Source organism: Capricornis sumatraensis, chromosome 1, assembly GCF_032405125.1.
Source record: "Capricornis sumatraensis isolate serow.1 chromosome 1, serow.2, whole genome shotgun sequence".
Taxonomy (NCBI): domain Eukaryota; kingdom Metazoa; phylum Chordata; class Mammalia; order Artiodactyla; family Bovidae; genus Capricornis; species Capricornis sumatraensis.
In genome coordinates, this window is record NC_091069.1 from 144875259 (window position 1) to 144900168 (window position 24910).

The 24910-nt window shown below is 35.9% G+C and overlaps 1 protein-coding gene across 1 annotated transcript in view; it reads right to left on the bottom strand.

Annotated features, from left to right (window-relative positions):
• PROS1 (protein S) overlaps positions 1 to 24910 on the bottom strand; it is a 69084-nt gene that overhangs the window by 4974 nt on the left and 39200 nt on the right. Inside the window, exons 7-13 of the mRNA XM_068971789.1 lie at positions 19934 to 20059; positions 15935 to 16056; positions 12917 to 13032; positions 9945 to 10134; positions 4636 to 4803; positions 3138 to 3306; positions 847 to 995 (exon numbers count right to left, since the gene is read on the bottom strand). Of these exons, the coding sequence (XP_068827890.1) occupies positions 847 to 995; positions 3138 to 3306; positions 4636 to 4803; positions 9945 to 10134; positions 12917 to 13032; positions 15935 to 16056; positions 19934 to 20059 (1040 nt within the window). The remainder of the gene's footprint in view (positions 1 to 846; positions 996 to 3137; positions 3307 to 4635; positions 4804 to 9944; positions 10135 to 12916; positions 13033 to 15934; positions 16057 to 19933; positions 20060 to 24910) is intronic.

A 24910-nucleotide genomic window follows, 5' to 3' on the forward strand; every position in this document is an offset into this window, starting at 1 on the left:
TTAAGAGGATTTTTTTCAGGTTGCTTACAGTTAACCATCAGAAACTCCCCACAACCATCCCTTAAGTTGCAAACAGCATCTCTTTTTATCACTATAGGCATTATTCAATTATATGTCTCTTTCTACAAGCCACAGAGAACATCCAAGTCAACCATGACACAAACGAAAGCTACTTGCTGTAACTTGTTGGAATCCACTGTGGATGACACAAGGACAGAATTATTAGCCTCTAACAGAAGGCTGAATAATACAGCCCTTCTGATAACTCTCATGTTTTCTTTTATCTGAGAGTGTTTCCTGTTCTTCTAATTTCAAGGCAGAGTTGCCAGAGGGAAGCCAAGTAGACTGGTTTTAGTTTTCCCTAATCTTTCCTAACTTATTTATGGGAGAAAAGATTAAGAGTACCAGAAAGCACAAAAAAATTATAATTAGACACTGAATATTTCAGAGTGGACTGCAATCAGACTGACTTCTATTCTGTTAGTACAAATAAATTCCCATGATACTTCAAAGAGTCTGAATAAGGGTGGATCTCTATGTACTCAGAGAAGGCTCCAAGCAGCCTTTGTGGGAGTCTGTCTAATCTAAACTATAGATACAATACAAAGGTTTTTCCATTCTCCCCTATCCCCTTAACCGCTCGGTTCAAACCTTGGAAATAAGCCAGCAAAAAAGTAACAATAATGAATATTTATTCAATCTTTAATGACATGCCAAATAATTTATATAAGTTATCTCATTTCATTTTCAAAACACCACTTTGAGGTAAACACTGTTATTCTATCCATGTTACTGATTTTTTTAAAATTACAAAATAAGGATCATAAAGGTTCAGAGTAAAGTTACCTGAAGCTTTTCAGTGGCGGAATCCACCAAGGACAAGGCAAAGGGCACTGTGTTACCGGAAACCAAGGCCAACATAACACCGGTGCCTGCTGATGGGCGAATATTCAAGGACACATTGATTTGCCAAGCCTCAGGATTGGATTCATTCTCTGTTTAAACAATGAAACAGAAGCAGGATCAATGTACTCTTAAGTGCACCAGAGGAATTAATCTTATCAATATTCAAAGCCATCTTTGAGTGATATTAAAGAATTTAGTTCTTTCCCAATGATCTATATAACCTAGGCAAAACAGAGCAAAAGAAAATAGTTTTTAATGCAGGCAAGAAACACACAGATGGAACCTCATCCTTTAGTTTTTCCTACAACAGAATTCTGGATTGTGGTGTTTAGAATTATTATGAATTTTCCAGTTGCTCTTTAACAGCTCTCCCTTCTGTCTTACATATTCTCCAATGCTCAAATCTCAGAGTGGTTGTATTATAAAATACAAGAAAGTTCAACAAATTTATTGTAATATTTCTGAGGGAAAATGTGACTACAGCTGCCAACCCCAGCCCAGTACTTCTCTGCCTTATAGGAGTTAGGTTAGAGCAGTGGGAAAGAAAAGTCCGATCTCTATACAGAGGGGTGTGGGATGGTTTGATAATAGAGAAATATTCTGAAGTCAACAGTTAACTTTGAAATTCTAATAGGAACTCTTCTGTAATTCTCTTATCATAATACTTAACATTCTTTTTCTTAATTATTAGGTTAATAGTCTACACAACTAGAGGGCAAGCTCCGCAAGTCTCTATCATTACTGCTTTCCTCAGTAGTCACTTAACAAATATTTGCTGAACTAATATGATTTCAAAACAGTTTGATTTCTAATAATTTGAAATAATTTGTAAACTAATAATCTGAAAATATTAGCTTAAGATCTGAATGAAGTCTTCCCCATTTAATACAAAGAAATGTATAACAATAGCCCAAATACCACTTTGAGGCTTTAAAAGGGTGAATGTGAATGGAGAAAATAATTCTCCTTTGACAAGATATTCTTCCCTTTAGCCACATCTAGTACTATTACATTTTTCACTATAATCCTTTGAATTCCACCCAAGAAGAAAAAAAAAAAAAACCTGTATAATCATTTTGAAGTAAGTAAATTTACTGTAGGACATTAACAAACTCAAAATGAACATGCAGATGTGGAGAAATTATAATGTAGCATTAAATATTAATTATAAAGTAGGCCACGTTTATGCTGTCTATGAAACAACCAGTTAGTTATTTATGAAAGTAAATTCAGGTACAATAAAACTATTTTCATTTTCTTTTCAGAGCTTTTTTTCCACTGGAACAAATTATCATGGGCCTAGTTTCTTTCTATATTCAATCATCAACTCAACATATTTTTTAAAAAAAACTTCATATTTAGAACAGAGCTAAAATTAATGACATTGTATTAATTTACATTAAGAAAACAGAGAGCAATAGTAAGATGCTTCCTTAAAACTGTAGTGATACTTTTAAGGCTGCAAATAAAGTTAAAATATGACTTTTTCTTAAATCAGAGATATTCAAATTAACCCTAAATTCATACTAAATACTGTTAGTAGTTCAAATAATGAACTCATAAAACAGAAAATGACACAGAAGCCAACAAAATAATTAAGATACACAAATATCTAGTAAGAATATGCTGAGATATTCAATTTCAATAGAAACTGGGATAAGTAAAACTATAAGATTTACTTTTTCAACTCTCTAATTAGAAACAAATCTTGAGCATAAACTTTCTTCTGTTGGTAAAAGTATAAATTGATAAAGAGTGGTCCTCTGGCAAAGCAGCCATTACGCTAAGTTAAGCACAATGTATATTAAAGGAATCTGAAGGGTAGTCATGAAAACAAGTCTAGGGGGTCACACAGAGTCAGACACGACTTAAGTGACTTAGCAGCGGCAGCAGCATGAAAACAAGAAAACCTAAGCAGTTTAACTCTTGACTAGATTGATTCAAGCCCTCTCATTAAGAGTCTAGCAAATGGACAGATATGCTTATATAGAAATTTTAATATGACTTATCTCAGTCTCTATTGTTTTATCTGACACCCACCTTTAAGCCAAAAATTATTAAATACAGAAGAAAAATAATCCATAGTCAAGAGAAAAAGCAATCAATACGACCAGTTTTAGATATGACACAGATTTAGTTTCAATTCAAAACAGCAAGGAATTTTTGCTATTTGTTAATGAATAAATTTAAACATTAGTGAGAAGAGAAAGATACAATAGGAGATCACTTACTATAATCTATGCTAAACTGAGCAACTCCAGTACCAGGATAGTAGGAACCCCTCTCCACAGTGATAAGACAATGCTTATTTTGTTTTTCTTGAATGATTTCCTTTACTCCTGAAGTTCCTTGATTCATCAAGTTCCAGCCTCGAATACATCCATCTAGACGAGGGTTAATCTAACAATATAAAATATAGACCAATGAATGCATTTTAAACTTAAAAAAGGGGGGCTTTATTGATTATATTACTATATTTATTGATTATATTACTGGATACAGGTTTTCATTTAAGGGCAAAATTCTTTCTTTGATGACATTTAAAAATATTTAGAATTTTATCTAAACTTTTTTCAAGGTCTCCTGCAGATGACAGTCTTTTTCAGTAAAAGTGCGTTTATAACATCAGAGACCTTCATTGGGATCCTAATGATTTTTAACACCTATCCTACTGATTTTTAACACCTCAAGCCCCACTTGACTTTCCTGTATCATCCGGGCACTAACTTTTCTGCTTTCTAGTTCCATGTACGCTTTTAGCTGTGGCCCTGGGTTCTCAGCTGCTTTTGTTTTTCATTAACTGTATTTACAACATAGGTTTGTCTTGCCATCAAATAGAAGTCTCTTCAGGAACAAACATGTTTTGCATTCTTTAATCTCACCAAAGCATCCAGCCACACTCAGATGTGTAGCCATTTCACAGATAGTTGATTCTTTTTGAATCATTTATTTTACTTTTAAAATGTCTTGATTTATCAATTTCAAAGGGACAGGTATATTCACTCTGACATGAGTTAACTAACTCAGATTTTATATCATATCACAAATCTTTGAAAAGCTAAGGCAACTGAAATATATATAAAATAGTAAATATTTAAATTAAATCAGTAAGTGTAAAACTGGCAGATCCATGACTTCAAATGAAAAATTTTAAACTCTACAAGGTCAGTGATCAGTCTTCTTCATGAACCTTTTCCACAGAAGTTAGACAAACACATATAGAAAAATCATCTATTATATCTAGCTTCAATTTATGACAGGCTGCAGTTTTATTCCCATCAAAGATTTTCTTTTTAAAATTCCACCTTACATGCTATACTTGTCTCCCAAATTTTAGTCCTAAAACAGACCTAAGAAAATCTTACTTTGACTGGCTTCTAGAAAATAATGTACTTTTGGACTCAAATATACACATTTATATGTCTAATGGCTGAGTATGGACTATTATGATATTAATATTTAACTGATGCTTGAAGAATTTTTAAAAATCTACTTCTCCATGAGTAATACTGGGAATTTAAACAGGCTCAAAAACACTACATTCATTTTCTTATTTCCTTACTATAATTTCAAAGGTTGATAATGTTATTTTTCCATGTTCAATTCAAGTTTTCACAGTTGGTGTGTTCAACAAAATAACTTCATTTGACTCTCAAAAAAATACATTTTCAAATCTATTACAGATGAAAGATTTCATCCATGATGAATGATACAAGCTTGGATCATTACCGGTCTAATGAGTGCATTTTCCACTTTCCGAGGTACTCCTGCAAAGTATACTTTGGTTTCGAGAAACCCATTGGTGGGCTTAAAAAGGCTTTCAGGCTTATTTATATTCATTACAGCTTCTTTAGCTATTTTTACACTAATACTTTGTTCTAATTCTTCCACAGAGACCTACAATTAAAAAGACAAAAATTATCAAACAACCAAACATTGCTGCATTTCATATTAAACACTAAGATTGAAAAATCCTGTTATTATTCCAGTGCATAATTTTCCAAAGTAATCATTTTAATGCACTTGTTAATTTGTTCCAATACATTTAACATGTCAAATTAGTATAAAGGTGATAAAAATTCATTTTAGTGTGATAATTCTTGATCAAAACTAAATCAATACCATATTTTAAAGTTTAAAAATCAGTATTTTTCTATCACATTTAAACATTCATTTATAATATATATCTTTCAATCCCAGTGTGCCATAAAATTAACAGTTTAAAAAAAAGAGAGTCACTCTACAGAATCTTAGGAAACTTTTAAGTGCCCTTATTTTGCATTTGTCTGATAGTATAAATATGAAATCAATAATGTAAATAAATTTTAATATAAATAAGAGAAGCTAGTACATTCAGTATTATGTTTATTAAATTATATTTTGTTTCAAAATTCAAAAGTAGTTGAGGTCATAAGAAAGCATAATACATTAAATTAAATTGGGTTTTTCCAATTTTGAAAGTAGTTTGGGTTTCTAAAAAAATTGGAAGTAGTGGTAAACAATAAAATTTTTTTTCTTATAAAGGCAATTTGAAGAACCATTGCTGCAATTTCCTCATGTAAAACTGTAGGACTCAAAATGCAAACTCTGCATTTACTTATCAATCAGGGTAACCAGACAATAGGCATATCAAAGCACTACCACAGGAAGGGAAAAATTATGCTCTAAAGTAAAATAACACCCCCGCATAAGCCTTCATTTGTAGCTTTTATGTTATTCTATGTATAGGAGCAAGCTTTGACAAATATTATACTTGAATTTAAGTATTTACATATTGAAACATATTTTTAATAAATTATATTCTTTTTAATATAATATTTAGAGCAGTATATTGGATGTGATAGAGTTTAAAACCACAGATTGACAATAACTCATCTTGGTGTCTTTATGGCCCTCTTTATGCTGAATTTCCAAAAGGTTTTAGTCTATCTTAAATTAAAGGCTGGATCTTAAAAATATACCCTGAATCTGACCACTTCTCAGCACTCCTACTATCAACACTGCAGTCAAAGCTGTCATCTTTTCACTGTGTTATTGCAATAGTCTCCTAATCCCATATCCTGTTTTATCCTTGTGAAAGTGAAAGTGTTAGTCACCCAGTCGCGGCTGACTCTTTGCAACCCCACAGACTATAGCCTTGCCAGGCTCCTTTGTTCATGGAATTCTCCAGGCAAGAATACTTGACTGGGTAGTCATTCACTTCTCCAGGGGATCTTCCTGACCCAGGTATTGAAGCTGGGTCTCCCACACTGCAGGCAGATTCTTTACTGTCTGAGCCACCAGGAAAGCCCATAGTTGTGGCCCATGGGCATAGTTGTTTCGAGGCAAGTGGGATCTTCCCAGACCAGGGACTGAACCTCATATATCAATAACCTCAAATATACAGCTGATTCCACCCTTACGGGAGAAAGCAAAGAACTAAAGAGACTCTTAATGAAAATTAAAGAGGAGAGTGGAAAAGTGGGCTTAGAACTTAACATTCAGAAAACTAAGATCATGGCATCCGGTCCCATCACTTCAGATGGGGAAACAGTGGAAACAGTGCCAACTTTACTTTTGAGGGGTTCAAAATCACTGCAGACAGTGACTGCAGCCATGAAATTAAAAGACACTTGCTCTTTGGAAGAAAAGCTATGACCAACCTAGACGGCATATTATAAATCAGAGACCTTACTTTGCCAACAAAGGTCCGTCTAGTCAAAGCTATGGTTTTTCCTGTAGTCAAGTATGGATATGAGACTTGGACTATAAAGAAAGTGGAGCGCCGTAGAATTGATGCTTTTGAATTGTGGTGTTGGAGAATACTCTTGAGAGTCCCCTGGACTGTGAGGAAATCCAACCAGTCCATTCTAAAGGAAATCAGTCCTAAATATTCACTGAAAGGACTGATGCTGAAGCTGAAGCTCCAATACTTTGGCCACCTGATGCGAAGAACTGACTCCTTGGAAAAGACCCTGATGCTGGGAAAGATTGAAGGCAGGAGGAGAAGGGGGTTGGATGATATCACTGGCTCAATGCACATGAGTTTGAGCAAACTCCAGGAGTTGGTGATGGACAGGGAAGCATGATGCGCTGCAGTCCATGGGGTCGCAAAGAGTTGGACACGACTGAGTGACTGAACTGAACTGAGGGACTGAACCCGTGTCTTCTGCATTGGCAGGCAGATTGTTTACCACTGAGCCACTATCTTTACTCTCCACAGTTTCCACAAAGTCATTAGGTCCTAACCAGGATCATCTTTTAAGATGCAAATTAGATCATATCACTTCTCAAAATCATCAAAGGTCTTTCTACTTACAAAATCCAAGGTCTTATTCCAGACCACATTTCTGACCTCAGTTTTTACTACTCTCCCTTTTTCACTGCGCTGCATGTACACTCACTTTCATGTTGCTGCTCAAATAAAAACGAACACATCCTCTAGCCTAAGACTGTATTTGCTGTTCATGTGACACGGAATTATCTTCTTTCCAAAATGTCTGCTTGTCATGTGCCCTCGCGTCTCTGATTGAATGCAATCCCATCAGAGATGACTTTTCTGATTCCATATGCACACTCACCATCATCCTTCTCTACTGCCTGGCCTTGCTTTTCTTTTTCCTCATTGCATTAATCACTACCTGACATAGCTATTTGTTGACACAGTTGTGGTTTTCATCTCACCACCAAGATGCAAGCTCCATAAGAGCAAGGGCTTTTGTTTTATTCACTATTGCATCCCCACCACCTAGAAGAAGGAATAGCACACAAAGTGCTCATAAAATATTTTGTTGGATAAATGAAATTATACAAATTATACATTTTCCACCAATATTAGGATTATACCCAGCTATGAAATATAATAATCACTTTTAAGTTATCAATAATCGCTTATAAGAATAAATATTCCTACAGTTATAGCCATTCTAATGACAATCATTATACATTCAATTTTATTTACCTGAATGATAAAACAATTCTAATTATGCATTGTCATTTCTTATTTTTAACATATTTTTTAAAAAATTATTTAAAATTAGTAAAACAACTGCAATAAAGTGAATAGTCCAGTTTATAGGTTAGTTTAACTTAATCACTTTGTCATTAATTAAAATTTAAATACTTATTTAAAATATTTATTTATTTTAAATAATTTCTGTGTTGCATAAATTTGTTTGAAACAGTATAATTCATTAATAAATCATCAGGATTATAAGTTAGTAGGACTACCATGCCACCATACTATCTTTTAAATTTAAAAGGTATGGAGTGAAAAAAGAAATCCTATTTATCAGCGGGGTGGAAAATGCAAAAATTGTTAAAATATTGAATTACAATTTGAAGAAAAAACAACAGCAGCAAATTTATTACCAAAGTTTCTCTCTGACTTGCTAATGTTCTTAAATTTTATTTTTTCTATAAGCTTGTATTCAGTTTATAGAGGGAGATTTTAATTTAAATGCTTTAGCTAAAACCATGGGCATATCATTGAATCATAGTTTCTTTTTAACAAGAATCATAAATACAGGAGAAACTGAACAGCTGCCTTCCATTCAACCCAAATTCTATCTTTAACAAGATATAGCCCATGAACAATTCTTCAATAAACACTACTTGGAACTCATGATCACTTCACAGATAAATATTTACCTTCTTTATATACATTATATCCTACCTAGAAATGTACTTAAATTCACCTTCAAACAGCTGATTTTTCCAATTTGTATATACTCATTGAAAAAAGAATCCTGTTTACTCTCTTTTACTGCAAAAGTGATTTTAGTGGTTTTAGATGGGTGATTTAGGGGCATCGGGCACTAAAGGGTATTCTTCAGTTTACTGGAGGAATAGCTGCATGCGTCAAATATTACAGATACAGATGTAGTGGGTAAGACGTGGTAGAAAAACTATACTAATATGCAACATAAGGCAAAGAATTTTAACAACTTCTCTGACAGTTGCATTTGATCCTGTGAAGCCACAATTCTTTCAAAGTTAGGAGCCCAAAATCCATGGCTGCCAATCAACAGATAGCCCCCTTTTCGGCGAACCACATCTGCACCCAACTATTCTTTATGACACTTTCCTGTAACGTATTTCACATTACACCATATTGGTTCACAAGGCCACATCCACTATTGAACTCTGAGAGTCTAACCTCAAAGAACATGGACAGTCTCTTACTGTGGTTTCAGCCCCTGGGACTCAGGAATATAGCATTTTAAACATGTTTACTAAATCCTTATTGAATATATGATTGCAAGAGTGGATAAATACAATGAAATAATTTAGTGAAGACTTTACATGGCTGCTTAACATGGACCTTTCTTGTCAGTTCCCACAGACTTAGAAAGTGTCTCTTTGGGGTACCACATTCCAAGGTGAAGCTGATCCTCTCAGCTCTTCTCTGCTGAAAGTAGCATTGATTTAATTGACATTCTGCCCTCTGTAGACTAACAGTAATCCCTTCTGTAAGATAAGTTCCATTTGAATACAGTAGATTAAAGTTCTATTCTTGATTATTCAAATAAAGACTCACTTTTAGGGATTAACTAAAAATGCTAGTTTCTAAGCATTCTGATTTGTTCCAGCCATCCTATTTGTATAAATCTATTAATCTATATGATAATATTTAAAATTAAATTAAATTTTTAATTTTGTTACTACGTGTATTTCTCTTTTACATTAAAAATATTGATGGCTATCCATTGTAGTTGTCCCAGATCAGTGTTACCTTTGCATAACCCTTGACCTTATAGGTGCAATATCACAGTTCACCAGTGACAGCCACTAAAAAAGGTCAAAAGTTAAAGACAAAATAGTTGTTTTTAAAAAAGCTAGTAACTGAAAACAACTTCAGTTATGGGAAATCCACACTGTTGAGAGAAAATAATTTCTCAGACCATTTCAGGTATTTACAGTGTGAAGAATACACTTCACAGAATATCAGATAAACCCAAACTTATTTTTGTTTGGTATCACTATTAAAGTAATGATTAATGATTTTATACAAACTGCATCAGAGTGGAATGATTCTTTATGAGTTCTGCAAAACATACCATATTCCATAAACCATCATTAATAACTTTGCCTCCAGTCGTCATTTTGACAGTCTTTTCATTCTTAAACTGAATTTCAATCTTTCCCTCACGAAGCGCAATCAGGAACCAAGATGAGTGATCAGAAGATTCTGCATACAGGATAACACCTTCTGAATCATATGTCCGGAAATCAAATTCAGCTGAAAATCTGAACAATGGACAAAGAGAGAGCCTGAATAGTGAGAAATATTGAAGATCATGTTTTCCTTTCACTCTCGAACTGGCAAATAGCAGTATGTTGAAAGAGACAACTCTTTCACTAGAAAAGATAAAAAAGGGCAGGATTAAGCTCTTCTTGTATTATCTCTGGCTCCATGTGTACTTAAATCAAGCTGTTTTAGTTTCTTGCTTATTCGTGGAACATTTTTTCGAAATGAGCATATGCTTTGATAAATTTTTCATCTTTTGGCATTTGTTTTGAAAGCTCTTTTAAATGCTGGAATACACACGTACAAATATTGGGCATATTGTTTCAGAGCCTTTTATACACTATATAATCTAACATGAAGATTCTTTTTTTTTCTTCTGTATCCATATATGATTAATAAAAGATGTTTAATCCATGATTGGTTCATCCATCAAAGAGCAAATTTTCCCTATGATTTCATATATGTCAGGAAGGAATCACTCACAGAGATATACAAGATAGTATCTGAATGATTTCTAACATAATTAAGTCTTCATGTGTGGTAAAGGAAAGTAAAATCAAAAACTTTTAAATGTATCTGTTAGTTTAATTTTAAAAGCTCTCCAAAACTCTAATTGTACAAATCACTATACTGGAGTACATAGAAGGAGAGTTTAAAAGATATACCCACGTGTTTGGGGCAATCTGAGCTCTGACAACGCCTGTTGCTATTAAGACATTGAACATATATGTAGCTACTACAGGGAAGGGTAAAAATCTTAAGAATGCTGGACTGAAAAATAACATATACATATATCAATTCATGGCCTTATGATACTTTAATGAAAATCAGCATTAAAGTTTCCAAGGGACCAGTAAAGCAGAATGATTGAAAAAAGGTAAACAGGAAACAGGAAAAATAATTGTATAACTACTAGTCATCCGAGTTAAGTTAAAATAAAGGTAATTTAAATAAAAAATTAAGATTTCAGATAATTATTAAATATGGCAAGAAAGAATCCCAGACTCTTTCCTTTTCTATGTACAACAGTAATAGTAATAGAGGCATCATTTGTAATAGGCACAAACCTACCTAAAATAGAACAAAGAAAAAGTCATAGAATAAACTTTCTAGCCTTGAGAATTCCAAGGAAATAGTATAAAGAAGTAAACGTGGAGTAAAGCTTGTTGGGTAGATCACAATTTACTAGGAATTTAAGGAACTCAGATTATATTTTAAAAGAAGCATTTTGCTCTGAGTAGGGACTTCTATTCTCTTTCATATTCATCACATTTTGCTGATGTGAAGCATATATTATCTTGCCAAAACCTGAATCTGTGTATGGTCAGGATTTTCTAGAAGTTGATCCTATTATGGAGATAATTTCCTTCTCTTTGTAAAAACATGCTAAACCAGTAATTCAAAGAGTTGTGCTCTGCATATTTTCTGTCTGGAATACAACAGCACACTGATTCACTACGTTGGGGAACAATTCATTCTCTGTCAGAAGTATTGTAGAGTGAAAAAAAGTGAACTTGCTAACTTTGGGGCAGCATAAGTACTTGATCTTGGGAAACAGAGTTGAAGAAATTTGCGAGAAAAGAAACAAAAAGCATTAGCTGTTCTTTGTGTTTCTTACACAGGTAGCAGCTTACAAAACTTCATCAAGCTGTGTATGTAAGATATATGTATATTACATGTATATTTCTCTCTGTGTGTATGTGTGTATATATACATATACATATAATACCTCAATAAAAAGTTTAAACTAAATAATAAATACTGAAAGAAAACAATTGCTTGACCAATTTTATCTGATGTTAGAGCCCAAGCTTTTGTGAATGGTGAGAAATGAATACCTCGAAAGTGTCTGAGATAATTAATTCTTCTCTCTCATAATTATTCTGATAGCAAGGAAAGGCTGTCTCCAATCTATATCACTAGAAGATAGTCTTTGCTCTGAGATGTTAAAGGGGAAAACCACATTTTAAAGGGGAAATCAGAGTGCTGAAAGGGCACAATTATATCAGTGAATAAATTTCAGTGTTCCTTAATAATAAAATTTCTATCAATTGAGTTGAATTATTTAATGAGTATATATCTAATGGATTAAATTCTAAATATACATGCTTATCCAATTAAAATATTTTAAAATTTGGATTCCATAATCAGTCTCAAATGTTTCCTTTCCATTATTCCCACAAAATTCCAATTTTTTTTGCCCTAGTTCCAACAATGTATGGCTCTGAGAAAATTTGATAAAGTAGCATCATGACTCAAAAACAGAAGCAATTACTCCCTCTCCAAAGTCAACCTAACTACAGGAAGAGGAGATAAAGTACTCAGTCAACTAAAATCATGTGACACATTTCTTTAAAATATTACTTCAGCAATCTTATCATAGTTTCCTTAATAATTATGAATATAACTATATTCTAAAAGCAGTTTCTTGAATTATTCCCATTACTTAGAAAGCATAAAAAAAGAATGAAACTTTCACAAATACATAAAATCCTCTTTTCCAGCTTCTTAAAAATATGTATTCATTAGAATAGGAAGAACTCTGGCTTAAGGTAATATGATCACTAGGGCAGATCAGCCTAGATCAACCCCAGATGGTTCAAGCGTGAAAAATATGTGTGAAGGAAAAAAAGAAATTTAGGGTACCCAATATCATCTGATTGATAATACACCTAAAGTATATGATTGCTAATAAAATTTCATGGATTTTAAACCTTTCAGTAACTCCTTTCTGCCCTGACCTGCTTATTTCTATAATTATCACTGACATTGGTACCTCACCTGGTGGTTTCTGGCAAACGAAATTTTAAATACAAAACGACCCCTACAAACTGCTCTGCCAAGTAAAGCAATTCGTAATTTTTTTCAAGGTTCAAAGGAAGGCACACTGGAACAGCCTGGAGAAAAGGCAACAAAATAAGAAAAAGCATTGGTTACTGCTTAGTGTACATGTCAGTATGTCATGCTTTCCTGGTTCCTAGAGTTCTTGTCCAGAGAAGGCACTGGCACCCCACTCTAGTACTCTTGCCTGGAAAATCCCATGGAAGGGGGAACCTGGTAGGCTGCAGTCCATGAGGTCGTTGGAGTCGGACATGACTGAGCGACTTCACTTTCACTTTTCACTTTCATGCACTGGAGAAGGAAATGGCAACCCACTCCAGTGTTCTTGCCTGGAGAATCCCAGGGACAGGGGAGCCTGGTGGGCTGCCGTCTATGGGATCACACAGAGTCAGACACGACTGAAGCGACTTAGCAGCAGCAGCAGCAGCAGCAGCAACAGTGTTCTTGTCAAACATATCCTCTCTGATACAATAAAATAAATGCAGAACACCAATGGTAATAACAAAGCAATATCTTTTACTTCCTTGTGTAGTTCATCAGTGTAATCTCCAAGAATGCATGCTAAGTCGCTTCAGTCATGTCTGACTCTTTATGATCCTATGGACTGTAGCCTGCCAGGCTCCTCTGTCCATGGGATTCTCCAGGCAAGAATGCTGGAGTGTATTGCCATGCCCTTCTCCAAGAGATCTTCCTTACCCAGGGATCAAACCTGTGTCTCCTGTGGGCTCCTGCATGGCAGGTGGGTTCCTTACCGCTGAGCCAGTTTTATTTATTTTTCCCTCCGTACCTAGCTTATTTGTTTTTCTTTGGAGTATAATTGCTTTACAATGTTGCGCTAGTTTCTGCTGTAAAATAGAGTGAATAAGCTATGATGTTGTTAGTCGCTCAGTTGCGTTTGACTCTTTGAGACCCCATGGACTGTAGCTCACCAGGCTCCTCTGTCCATGGGATTCTCCAGGCAAGAATCCTGGAGTGGGTTGCCATTCCCTTCTCCAGGGGATCTTCCCCACCCAGGGAGTGAACTCAAGTCTCCTGCATTACAGGCAGATTCTTTAAAGCAGAATAAGCTATATGTATACACAAATCTCCTCCCTCTTGAGCTTCCCTCCCACTCACCCTCCATTTGTTTTAAAGCCTTATTAAGCCAAAATTTTTCTGAGCAAAAATGTGCTCTCTAGATATCAAAGGAAATGCTGAAAAACCTGAACAGGACAAATATAAAGTAAGATATCATCATAATCTCCAAGGAATTTACCAAAAAATAAAAAAGATTTAGAGTCAGGTGATTTACTACCAGGGCTTCCTAGGTGGCTCTAGTGGTAAAGAACCATCTGTCAGTGCAGGAGACATAAAGGACGAAGGTTTGATCCCTGGGTTGGGACGATCCCCTGGAGAAGGGCATGGCAACCCACTCCAGCATTCTTGCCTGGAGAATCCCATGGACAGAGGTGCCTGGCAGGCTACAACCCACCGGGTCACAAAGAGCCAGGCATTACTGAAGTGACTTAGCACACATGCATGAACTATTATCAAGGTTTTTTTTTTTCTTTCAAGAGTAAAAACAAACATTTAAATGGAAAGTTTTTTAAAGGAGAGGTTCTTGGGCATACATCTAGGGATATTCTGGGGAAAACTGTGCAAAAGGCACTGTATTAAATCTAGGTCCTGAAATAATATCTCATTTCCTCTTAGAACTTTGGTAAATCTATTCCAAGGAAGATGGCAATGTGTAACTACAAGAAATACTGAAATAATAGGATATCAATTTACAAAATAAACATGCACACAATACATTTCAATGAAGCACTACCAAAGTTACTACATATACCAACTAGCTTTCCTTACCTTCCTTTACCAAATAGGTAGCATAATAGGAAATGTTGACATTTTTAAAACATATACAGCTTCTCTGGATAGCAGATAGAGAGTACGTGTAAATCAATGACTATTAAATAATCAGTTAAGGGTATTTCTTTTTTTTTAATGTCTGCCTCATAAGCATGACAATTCACTTTCACTTTTAAAAATTAAAAGAGATTCATGAATTGGACTAAAGATCACTAACGTGATCCTTACTTGGGGGTGGGGGGAAAGAGCTTCAGATTTCTTCAGTGGAAGAAATATTAGAACCTACCCCCAACATTCAATTTCTGGATCAATTATGAATTGAATTTGAGTAACCTAGAAGCAAGTTGGAGAGATAATAACAAAATTGACCCCTCTGAATTTCAATATACTTAAACCTCAACTGAACCCTACTCTGACAAAGTTGTTTGCACCTGAGATTTTATGCACACTCTTGCAAGTACTAACATGGCTAAACCATGATCAAACTTGTCAGAATGTGATAAACAAAAGTAGACACTGAAAAATGTTTTCACTGAAATTTCTATGAAAAATTTTTTTCTCACAAAGAGAAGTATAAACCTTAGCTTTTTACAGTTTTTTAAGTAAGCATACACATTGCATTTTATAAAAGTACGGGCTATACAGATGAGCACTCTCTGAACTGTGGCCCTGCAGTTTTTTCTTAATCTAGTCGCTAATTATCCACATGCAAGCTATGTCGCTTCAGTTGTGCCCAACTCTTTGTCACCCACTGTGGACTGCAGCCCATCAGTGTCTGCTGTCCCTGGGATTCTCCAGGCAAGAATACTAGAGTGGATTGCCATGCCCTCCTCCAGCGGATCTTCCTGACCAAGGAAATGAGCCTGCGTCTCTTATGTCTCCTGTATTTGCAGGCAGCTTCTTTACCACAAGCACCACCTGGGAAGTTCCTCCCAATGTTTACCAAATTATGTGGTCAAAATTAGTAAATAGATTGTAACTCATAGCTTGTTTTGAACTATAGCAATTATAGTAGAAATCTGTATTCTTATTTGCCTCAACTATATGGAAATAAGTAACTGGATCTCATTTTTAAAAAGAGATGGCAAGGTTAGTATTACAAAGTGTTACCTCACAACTCTTCTGATCTTGGGCAAGTTTGAATCCCTTCTTTCCGTCACAGTAACAAGAGTAACCTCCAGGGTAATTGACACAAAGTTGAGCACACAAGTTCTCAGAGCATTCATCCACATCTGGGGGAAAAGAAAATAAATTTTAATATCTCCTAAATGTTCAACCCAACAGAAGAAGGACTATTCTGATTCTAGTATAAGATATTCAGTGATAATAAATCCTTAGTGAAAGAAATTCTTTGACATCCAATCACCTTTATGCACTTGCCACAGAAATTTAAATGAGTCACAAATGTAGTTTCAATTTGTTTATATACCTGAATTAACAAATTTAATGACTAACTTTCAGTAATTAATAATTAATAAAGATATAACAACTATGCTAATTTTACGATTTTGAAGAAAAAAAGAGTCTCAATGTAACTGTCATGTAACTGATCACATGAATTCCATTGACACTTTCTTCTTAACTCTTTGCTTTGAAGAAAAGAAAAGGAGGGGGAAAAGAAGGAGTGGAGGGGAGGACAGGAAGACAGGGAAGGGAAGAAAACATCCCTTTTAACTGAAGGTTAATGTGATTCACAGAGATAATCCACCTGCCAAGCCAGAGATGTGGGTTCAGTTCCTGGGTCTGGAGGATCCCCTGGAGAAGGAAATGGCAACTTACTCCAGTATTCTTGTCTGGGAAATCCCATGGACAGAGGACCCTGGTTGGCTATAGTCCATGGAGTCACAAAAGAGTTGGACACAACTTGGCAACTAAACAACAATGTAGTTGGAGATTAAATGACTATATCAAGAAAATATCACTTTCCATAATGCAACAATTAATGGTGGCAATAAATTTAAGGACACATATTTATTTCTCAACTTATTAAAGACATAAAAAAAACAAAAAATCTCACCGTGCTATTACCTCCCTCTATGGTCCCTGTCCCAATCCATACTTTAAGAAAATCATTCTCGAAAAGTTTTAATAAGATGCTTCAGCTTAGATACACTTTAGAAATATGTAAGATCCTTGACCTTTTAGATGAATATACCCTGTGATATTTGAAAATTCCCAAACTCAAACACTGCTATAGCAGTTTCCACTTAAAATAGAACCCCCAAATTAGTGAGCCCTCAATACTATTGAAATTGAATAGCATAACTAAAGTAATAAAATATTGTATATATGTATGTCACATCTATTTCTGCTTTATTGACTATGCCAAAGCCTTTGACTGTGTGGATCACAATGAACTGTGGAAAATTCTGAAAGAGATGGTAATACCAGACCATCTGACCTGTCTCTTGAGAAATCCGTATGCAGGTCAGGAAGCAACAGTTAGAACTGGACAGGGAACAATAGACTGGTTCCAAATAGGAAAAGGAGTAAGTTAAGGCTGTATATTGTCACCCTGCTTATTTAACTTTCATGCAGAGTACATCATGAGAAACGCTGGACTGGAAGAAGCACAAGCTGGAATCAAGATTGCCGGGAGAAATATCAATAACTTCAGATATGTAGATGACACCACCCTTATGGCAGAAAGTTAAGAACTAAAGAGCCTCTTGATGAAAGTGAAAGAGGAGAGTGAAAAAGTTGGCTTAAAGCTCAACATTCAGAAAAGAAAGATCATGGCATCTGGTCCCATCACTTCATGGGAAATAGATGGGGAAACGTGGAAACAGTGGCAGACTTTATTTTGGGGGGCTCCAAAATCACTGCAGACAGTGGCTGCAGCCATGAAATTAAAAGACACTTACTCCTTGGCAGGAAAGCTATGACCAACCTAGACAGCACATTAAAAAGCAGAGACCTTACTTTGCCAACAAAGGTCTGTCTAGTCAAGGCGATGGTTTTTCCAGTAATCACGTATGGATGTGAGAGTTGGACTATAAAGAAAGCTGAGTGCTGAAGAATTGATGCTTTTGAACTGTAGTGTTGGACAAGACTCTTGAGAGTCCCTTGGACTGCAAGGAGATCCAACCAGTCCATTCTGAAGAAGATCAGCTCTGGGATTTCTTTGGAAGGAATGATGCTAAAGCTGAAACTCCAGTACTTTGGCCACCTGACGCGAAGAGCTGACTCATTGGAAAAGACCCTGATGCTGGGAAAGATTGAGGGAAGGAGGAGAAGGGGAGGACAGGATGAGATGGTTGGATGGCATCACCGACTCAATGGACATGAGTCTGAGTAGACTGCGGGAGTTGATGATGGACAGGGAAGCGTGGTGTGCTGCAGTCCATGGGGTCACAAACAGTTTGCATGACTGAATGACTGAACGGAATTGATATCACATTTAAATCTTTTTTTAAAAAAAGCTGTCATTCATTGAATATAACTACAATATTCATTGATGTGTAGAGCCGACTCATTGGAAAACACCCTGATGCTGGGCCTGAAGGCAAAAGAAGAAGCGGGCAGAGAGTATGAGATGGTTAGATAGCATCCCTACTGAATCAGACATGATTTGAGCAAACTCCAGGGGATAGTGGAGGACAGAGGAGACTGGTGCGCTACCGTTCATGGGGTGGCAAAGAGTCAGAAATGATTTAGCGAATGAACAACAACAAATTCACTGTAGTTATTCAACATATACAATGAATATAACTACAATACAATACAATGTGATGAAGTTGGCTAATAATAAATCTGCAAATGCTTAGGGCTGATCATGGTAATTTCTATTTGGAGGGGTGGGAGAGTAGGAATAGTGTGTGGGGGGAGATATTGTTTATTGAGTACGTGAGGATATAAGACATCAAAATCTCAAAAGGAGTATAAATAGTTGAAAAAATCTATTCTAAGATTATTATCAATTTAAGCAAATTCACAGAGAGATAAGTAGGGTTCGGAGGTTGTCAGTGATTGGGAAAGGGAGGAGGGGGAATTTATTGCTTGACAGTTACAGAGTTCCATTTGGAAAAATTTTGGAACAGATAATGGTAATGGCTGCATAACTGTATGACTGTAATTAATATCACTGAATTGTATGCTTAAAAATGGCTAATGGGCACATATCTTATACATGTATTTTGCCATAATAGAAAAATTACTGTCAATTTGATTAGTTTTAGTCATGATATTGGGCTTCCCTGGTGGCTCAGCTGGTAAAGAATCCACCTGCAATGGGGGAGACCCGGATTCGATCCCTGGGTTGGGAATGTTCCCTGGAGAAGGGAAAGGATACCCACTTCAGTATTCTGGCCTGGAGAATTCCATGGACCATATAGTCCATGGAGTTGCAAAGAGTCTGACATGACTGAGAAATTTTCACTTTCACTTTCACTTTCACTTTCAGTCATGATATTAAACTCACTTTAAAATTTTTTAAAAAATCAGGGGAGGATGTCAGATAGTTTGTACATATCCATGATTTAAAAAAAATAACCCTATGACACATCTAAGCTACCTGGGCAGCAGCACTGGAGTCAAATGAAGTAATCCCAAGCTTCAAGAGCTCTCCCAAATCCAGACACAGACATCACTAATCACTGCTTCTCACAGTTTTAGAGCTTGGCTCTCATCTGGTTATGATGAGATTTTTAAAAAAATATATTTAATTATAATGGAATTAGATCATTTACTATTTTAGAATAAAATGACACACTTAAACACACAGAAAATCACTGAAAAGCCTGACATAAAACCAAACATTTCTAACCACCTTGTTTTAAATTTGTCTTCCTTTCTCTCTGTGTGTGTTTCCTTTCAGCTTCTTTTTATTTTTGAATATTATGTGTTTCTTTTGCTTCTATCATATATGGGAGGTCTGCAATTCATATACAGCTTAGAGGGCCATCAGATAGCACAGCACTAAAGAACATGCATGGGTCCATACTTTTAATCTGGAAGGAAGCCATCACTACCCAACTGATCAAATTATAGCATGGATTTTACTACCTGAGAACATCTGATTACTGATATTAAGGAGAACCAATGCTTCTCATTTCAAATCAGGGTGCCAACTCACCCCCTCCACCACCAATAATGCCAACAGAACTTTACCGTCACAAGACTTTGATACGGGATTGTACTTGTAGCCTTCAGCACATTCACATTCAAAGTCTCCTGGGATGTTCTTGCACACAGCTGTGCCACAAATGCTTGGCTTTAAAACGCATTCATCCACATCTACAAATGAAACAAGTATATTAAAAACAATTTCCCCATACCAGAAGACAGTAGCAAAGAACCCTTGCTTTGTGTTTCCTGGGTCTAGTTTCACATATCTAATAAGACAACAAAGTGGACCAGAAATAGCAAAATATTAAATCTATCACCACATTTTAGTTCACTTAATACAGTTTCTTTCTACAAATGCATAGGAAATTTGATTGGTGTCTGCTATATCCTTGTAATCATGTAAAAGAAAAAAAGGCTTTATTTTCTTATCTACCAGGTTACAGTATGAAAATAAATTGAAGAAGAGACTCATCATATTCTTAACATGTATTCCTAACCACATGTTTCTGAAATACAGTCTTAAAAGCTTATCTACACTGAAAAATAAAAAAAGCTTATTTACTCTGTATTATCACAAATATAAAAAATAGGATAAAAATGAGATGGCTCATCACTCTTACACCTTTCCTTTGGAAATGGGCAATAGAACTTTACCGTCACAAGACTGTGATACGGGATTGTACTTGTAGCCTTCAGCACATTCACATTCAAAGTCTCCTGGGATGAGATCTGCATACTACTGCTGCTAAGTTGCTTCAGTCGTGTCTGACTCTGTGCGACCCTATATAGACAGCAGCCCACCAGGCTCCCCTGTCCCTGGGATTCTCCAGGCAAGGACACTGGAGTGGGTTGCCATTTCCTTCTCCAATGCATGAAAGTGAAAAGTCAAAGTGAAGTAGCTCAGTCGTGTCCGACTCTTAGCGACCCCATGGACTGCAGCCTACCAGGCTCTTCTGTCCATGGGATTTTCCAGGCAAGAGTACTGGAGTGGGGTCCGTACTACTATTACGGCTTAAATTATTCAAGAGTGATTCAAATTTAAAATGGGATTGGGTAAGGTCTTAAACTATTTATGAAGCCACAGCTAATCCAGGATAAATTTTAACATTAAATTAATATTTCAGAAATTTCAAATTGCAACTAGTTACTGAACAAGTGCCTGTGAAAAAACCAAGTGACAGAGATAGGTCAATAGAGATATAATTATTATAGTGAACTTCTTTCATCTGTAAGGAAAGCTGAGCACCGAAGAATTGATGCTTTTGAACTGCGGTGTTGGAGAAGACTTGAGAGTCTCTTGGACAGCAAGGAGATCCAACCAGTCCATCCTAAAGGATATCAGTCCTAAATATTCATTGGAAGGACTGATGCTGAAGCTGAAACTCCAATACTTTGGCCACCTGATGCAAAGAACTGACTCATTGGAAAAGACCCGGATGCTGGGAAAGATTGAAGGCGAGAGGAGAAGGGGACGACAGAGGATGAGATGGTTGGATGGGATCACTGACTCAATGGAAATGAGTTTGAGTAAACTCTGGAGTTGGTGATTGACAGGGAGGCATGGCGTGCTGCAGTCCACAGGGTTGCAAAGAGTCGGACAGGACTGAGTGACTGGACTGAGCTGAACTGAACTGAACTTTCTCATCCGTACTTTCTGAGGAAAGACAATGAAATCTAGATTTTCTACTCTAAAAAGCTGATAGTTTAATTTTTCCAAAAATTGGCCAAATTTTCAGACATTTCTCTATTTAAAATAACCTGCACAAAAAATAAATGAATCAATTTACTGTGGCAAAAAAGTTTTCCTGTATCTTGCTTGTATCAATGTCAATATTCTGTATGTTATGAGGTACTATAGTTTTGCAAGTATTCCTGTTTGGGGAAATTGGGTAAAGGTACATGGGATGTCTTTTATTACTTCTTACAACTGCATGTGAATCTATAATTAGTTCAAAAATACTTAATTTTAAAAAAAGAGCTATAAAATCTGTATTTTTTACATGAAGTAAAAACATGATTAAATTTATTTGGTTTGAGGCATATTACAAGAATTCCTTTAAATTATATGAGTGTGGGTTATAGTATATACATTTTATGGTTCTATACTGACATCTAATGTCTAATGAAAAGTTTTATTCTTGCATTTTTGGAAATTTACTGGCAACTTAATCCCAACCAAATTCACATTTTAAATAAAGGCCCTGTTGTAACAATTGTATATATATTCTTCTACTAATTTTGTACTTTATTGCTTATGTATCGTGAACAAAACACTATGTAAATGAACCATACAAAAACATATGTACTGATCAACAGAGACACTCATTTCTAAGAGAACTTTTGGTTAATGTGTATTAACTCAATGGCTAAGGATTAAATTGCTCTTAATTAAAATGTAAATCACAAATTCTTTAGCAGCACAAATTCTTTCAAGTATTTAGATGTTCAAGTACAAATGGGTATTATTTGCTTATGGAATGCATATTGTATCCTTTCAGTATGATGATTTTCTGTAACTAGTGTTCTAATGATACTGGTATTCTAAATATCTACCCTCAAACACCTTCAAATAGGCAAACAAGAAAGATATATAACCTAAAACTGTATAATTGCTCATAAGAAATTGTTAGTTTATGCAGTTCACCTTAAAGTCACTTAACTACACTTTAAATGATATCATAGTAAATGACAGAATGATCTTGGTTCATTTCCAAGGCAAACTATTCAAACCACAGTAACCCAGGTCTATGCTCCAATCACTAATACTGAAGTAGATGAAGTTGAACAGTTCTATGAAGACCTATAAGACCTTTTAGAACTAACAGCAAATATACATATATATATATATATATATATATATGTGTCCTTTTCATCATAGTGGACAAGAATGCAAAAGTAGGAAGTCAAGCGATATCTGGAGCAACAGGCAAGTGTGGCCTTGAGTACAAAATGAATCAGGGTAAAGGTTAACAGAGGTTTACCAAGAGAACTCACTGGTAATAGCAAACACCCTTTGCCAACAACCCAAGAGACGACTCTACAGGTGGACATAACCAGAAGGTTAATACAAAAATCAGACTGGTCATATTCTTTGCAGCTGAAGATGAAGAAGCTCTATACAGTCAGCAAAAACAAGACCAGGAAATGACCATGAACTCCTTATTGTAAAATTCAGACTTAAATTGAAAAAAGTAGGGAAAACCCCATGGCCATTCAGGTATGGCCTAAATCAAACCCCATTTGATTATACAGCGGAAGTGACAAATAGATTCAAGGGATTAGATTTGATAGAATGCCTGAAGTACTATGGATGGAGGTTTGTAACATTGTATAAGATTTCATTGAGCAAAGAAGAGAAGCAAAAGGAAAAGGAAAAAAAAGGAAAAATATACCTATCTGAATGCAGAGCTCCAAAGAATAGCAAGGAGAGATTTTTAAAAAGCCTTCTTAAGTGAACAATGCAAAGAAAGAGACAAAAACAATAGAATGGGAAAGACTAGAGGTCTCTTCAAGAAAATTAGAGATACCTTGGGAATATTTCAGGCAAAGATGGGCACAATAAAGGACAGAAACAGTATGGACCTAACAAAAGCAAAATATGTTAAGAGGTGGCAAGAATACACATAAGAACTGTACAAGAAAGGCCTTAATTACCAGGATAACTATGATAGGGTGATCAATTCACCTAGAGCCAGACATCCAGGACAGTGAAGTCAAGTGGACCTTGGGAAGCATTACTACAAACAAAGCTAGTGGAAGTGATGGAACTCCGGCTGAGCTATTTCAAATCCTAAAAAATGATGCTGTGAAAGTGCTGCACTCAATATGCCAGCAAATTTGGGAAACTTGGCAGTGGCCATAGGATTGGAAAAGGTCAGTTTTCATTTCATCCCAAAAAAGGGAAATGCCAAAGAATGTTCAAATCCACACAATTGCACTCATTGTACTTGCTAGCGAGGTGATGCTCAAAATCCTTCAAGCTAGGCTCCAACAGAATATGAACCAAGAACTTCCAGATGTACAAGCTGGATTTAGAAAGAGCAGAGGAACCAGAGGGCTTCCCCTGAAGCTCAGTTGGTAAAGAATCTGCCTACAATGCAGGAGACCCGGGTTCAACCCCTGGGTCAGAAGATCCCATGGAGGAGGAAATGGCAACCCACTCCAGTATTCTTGCCTGGAGAATCCTATAGACAGAAGAGCCTGGTGGGTTACAGTCCATGTGTTGAGGTCCTAAAGGACTGGGACCTGGTGGTCCAGAGTGGATGATAAGAAAGTGAAAGAGAGAGCCGGAGGGAGGGAGGGAGAGAGAGAGAAAGAGATAAAGAAAGACATGGGACCCAAGCTCTGATGGAGCAAAGGTGCTTTAATGATCTTTCTGTGAGTATATATAGGCTGTTGTACAAGAAATTTCTTTTGACAATGATAAAGATCAGAAAACTGAGAGGGTAACAGGCAGGAAGGCCAGGGGTCTCCAAACAGAGGAAATAGCCTGCGAGTGTCAGACATTTTTATCTCTCTTAAGAGGCAGGAGGAAACAAACTAGTGATATTTTTTCCTTCTCTATACAAATTTAAAAGGAGGTTTCTCTTAAAATACTATGTTGCCATGACACCTGGTTTCACCTAAAGTTAACTATTCTCAAACCAATTATTCTCAAACCTTGAAATAACCAGTGCATTTTTTATGGAAATGTTTGTCTTAAGCTATGCCAATGCACCATGCATTTACCCCAAACTCTGTCTTCAAGTTGGTCCTGCCTAATGACAAACCAGTATGTTATACTCAGATGTTGTTGCCCTAATCTATGTAAATGAAACTATTTGTATGGTAATCTGTCTTTCTACAAGATTCAGGTTAATCATTTTATGGCCCAGGATGAACAATTTGGTGCCAAGATTATCCCAAAATGCATCTTATGGGTGAGAGGCCTGGTGCCATTCTGACTTTTAAGACATTCCTTTCTTTCATTAACAGACTGCTAGGCAACCCACTCCAGTACTCTTGCCTGGAGGATCCCAT